This window comes from Bombus bifarius, unplaced genomic scaffold (assembly GCF_011952205.1).
Source record: "Bombus bifarius isolate JDL3187 unplaced genomic scaffold, Bbif_JDL3187 scf7180000007996, whole genome shotgun sequence".
Taxonomy (NCBI): Eukaryota; Metazoa; Arthropoda; class Insecta; order Hymenoptera; family Apidae; genus Bombus; species Bombus bifarius.
In genome coordinates this window covers 5,496,629-5,498,833 of record NW_022884376.1, presented here as the reverse complement: position 1 = coordinate 5,498,833, position 2,205 = coordinate 5,496,629, and the positions used below count along the sequence as shown (strand labels likewise).

The window sequence follows — 2,205 nt, the reverse complement described above, 5'->3', positions numbered from 1 at the left end:
TAAAAAAAAAGTGGAAAAAAATTGAAATTTTAACATTACTGTTGGTAGGTTGTAACATGGCCAAGTGGCTGTAATCAATATACAAAATAAAGTATATTATTTGTTCACTGGCTGTTTCCCTATTTCCACTCCTGCGGTATCTTACGATAGCATAATTTTAATATTGATTTATGAATTACTGATTTATTTTTTACGTATAATACTTGGTTTTCATGGTAATCCAGCAATATAAAGTATCCAATTTTCTAGTATTGTAAATTGTTCCATTTTTGTCTATACATATATGTACAGGGTGATTTTTCTGTTAATTAAATCAAAGTAATAAAAATTTTACTTATTTTAACAACAAAGAATATCTTTATTTATTTAAAGAATATAAATAATCGTGTTACTAGTGAAATCTGCTGCAAATTATTTGCAAAGTGTTCTCTAATTGAATAAAGAAAACTAAGATTTATACGACGCGATGTGGCGATCAACGTATTTACAGTCAGTTGCATGTTGTATTTTAGTTTCACAGTACCGTGAGTAGTGAGAGGTTATAATCATAAGAGAATCATTTATTAAAGGCATAGTGACTAAAAGTATGACAATAGTAACGCGAATTATATTGAAATTGAGTGCTGCAACTGGCGTAGGTTTTGCTGGTTGGTGTTTGGGGAAGTTTTCAGAACAGAAACGACATTTGAATGCAGATATAAAAAACAGTGGAAGTCATATTATTTCGAATGTAAACATCAAAGAAATGCCCGGTTTACCTTTATTTGGAACTGTTTCTGCAGCAGTTCCTATGGAAGTTGATACAAATATGGGTTCAAAATTGTCATCGACAGCTACAAGAGTATCAGAAGTAAGTTATTTCAGTCATACTTAACCTCGATAAGTAAAGATAAACAGTATGAAAAAATTTACCTTTATTACATTTACCGCTTATTATGATAATGCTATTTTTTTCTATTCTGTTACTCACGGTTTATTTATGAAATCCTGTAGAATAAAAAAGGAAAAGTAAAAGTAAAATGATTTTCATTTTTTACAGATTATGAAGTATGGTTTCCCTGGATTGGATCATGTTAGATCTTACGAAGATTTTGTCCTTTCTTATGATAGAAGAAATAGGGTAGCTCATTGGGTCTTTGAACACTTAAATAAAGATAGGTTACAACCCAATGAGGAGATATCACGTAGTAAGTGTGAATTCAAACCTGATCCAAGTATACATCCTTTTTTTAGGTAAATATTTGGAGTTTCAAACTATATAGAATATTTTTTAATTAATGTTTTAATAATTTTATTGATAATCAGATCAGAAAATCATGATTACAAAGGCAGTGGATACGATCGTGGACATTTAGCAGCAGCTGGGAATCACAAGTGTGCTCAAAGTCACATAGATCAGACATTTTTCCTAACGAACATGGCACCGCAAGTAGGTGTGGGTTTCAATAGGGATTCTTGGAATAGATTGGAAAAATATGTTAGGCACTTAACCAAAGTTTATAAGGATGTATATGTTTGTACTGGTCCTTTATATTTGCCAAAGTGAGCAAAACTTTGTTACTCTGTGTAATTTTCTTTTTTTAAATATTTCAATTAAATACACGATGATTACAGAATAGAGGCTAATGGGAAAAAATATGTTCGATATGAAGTTATTGGCACAAATCATGTAGCAGTACCTACTCATTTTTATAAAATAGTTGTTGGCGAAACATATGATTCTAAATTAGAAATGGAAGCATTTGTAATGCCAAATACTCCTATAGATGACAGTGTACCTCTAACAAATTTCCAGGTAAATTAATAATATATCAAAATCAGAATTTTATGATATATCCTATATGAATAATCGTGATATATATATCGTGACAGGTACCACCAGAAAGTATAGAACGGGCTGCTGGACTTTTATTTTTTGATAAGATCTCACGTGATAAATTAAGTAAAATAAATGGAAAAAGTATTCGATAACCACAACACGAAGGTAAGGGGCAAAAATTGAAATAGATAGAATATTCTATTTCATCTGAATTTTGTAGATACATGAAATTAATTTAATTGAGAGTAAATATATATTTACAAAATAGAAGAGATTTTAGTAAATGATAATATGTATTTACCGATCACTTAAACATCTCTTTAAAAAAAAATTGTACCTGAAAATTTTAAACCTTTTATGTATCCCCTATATAGTAACAAATGTAC

At 29.6% G+C, this 2,205-nt stretch overlaps 1 protein-coding gene across 1 annotated transcript; it reads left to right on the top strand.

Moving 5' to 3' along the window:
- The first annotated feature begins 493 nt into the window (after nt 1-493).
- LOC117206186 (endonuclease G, mitochondrial) lies at nt 494-2,104 on the top strand. The gene is made up of 5 exons (XM_033445318.1): nt 494-850; nt 1,040-1,233; nt 1,306-1,542; nt 1,615-1,795; nt 1,873-2,104. The coding sequence occupies exons 1-5, from the start codon at nt 587-589 to the stop codon at nt 1,969-1,971; spliced, it is 975 nt and encodes a 324-aa protein (XP_033301209.1). The 5' UTR covers nt 494-586; the 3' UTR covers nt 1,972-2,104.
- Nucleotides 2,105-2,205: the final 101 nt, after the last annotated feature.

Excerpts from the sequence above, each read along its gene's own strand:
- LOC117206186 (XM_033445318.1), top strand. The coding sequence starts at position 587 with ATGACAATAGTAACGCGAATTATATTGAAATTGAGTGCTGCAACTGGC. Across the intron at positions 1,234-1,305 it reads AGTATACATCCTTTTTTTAG|ATCAGAAAATCATGATTACA; the intron begins GTAAATATTTGG and ends ATTGATAATCAG. Across the intron at positions 1,796-1,872 it reads TACCTCTAACAAATTTCCAG|GTACCACCAGAAAGTATAGA; the intron begins GTAAATTAATAA and ends ATATCGTGACAG.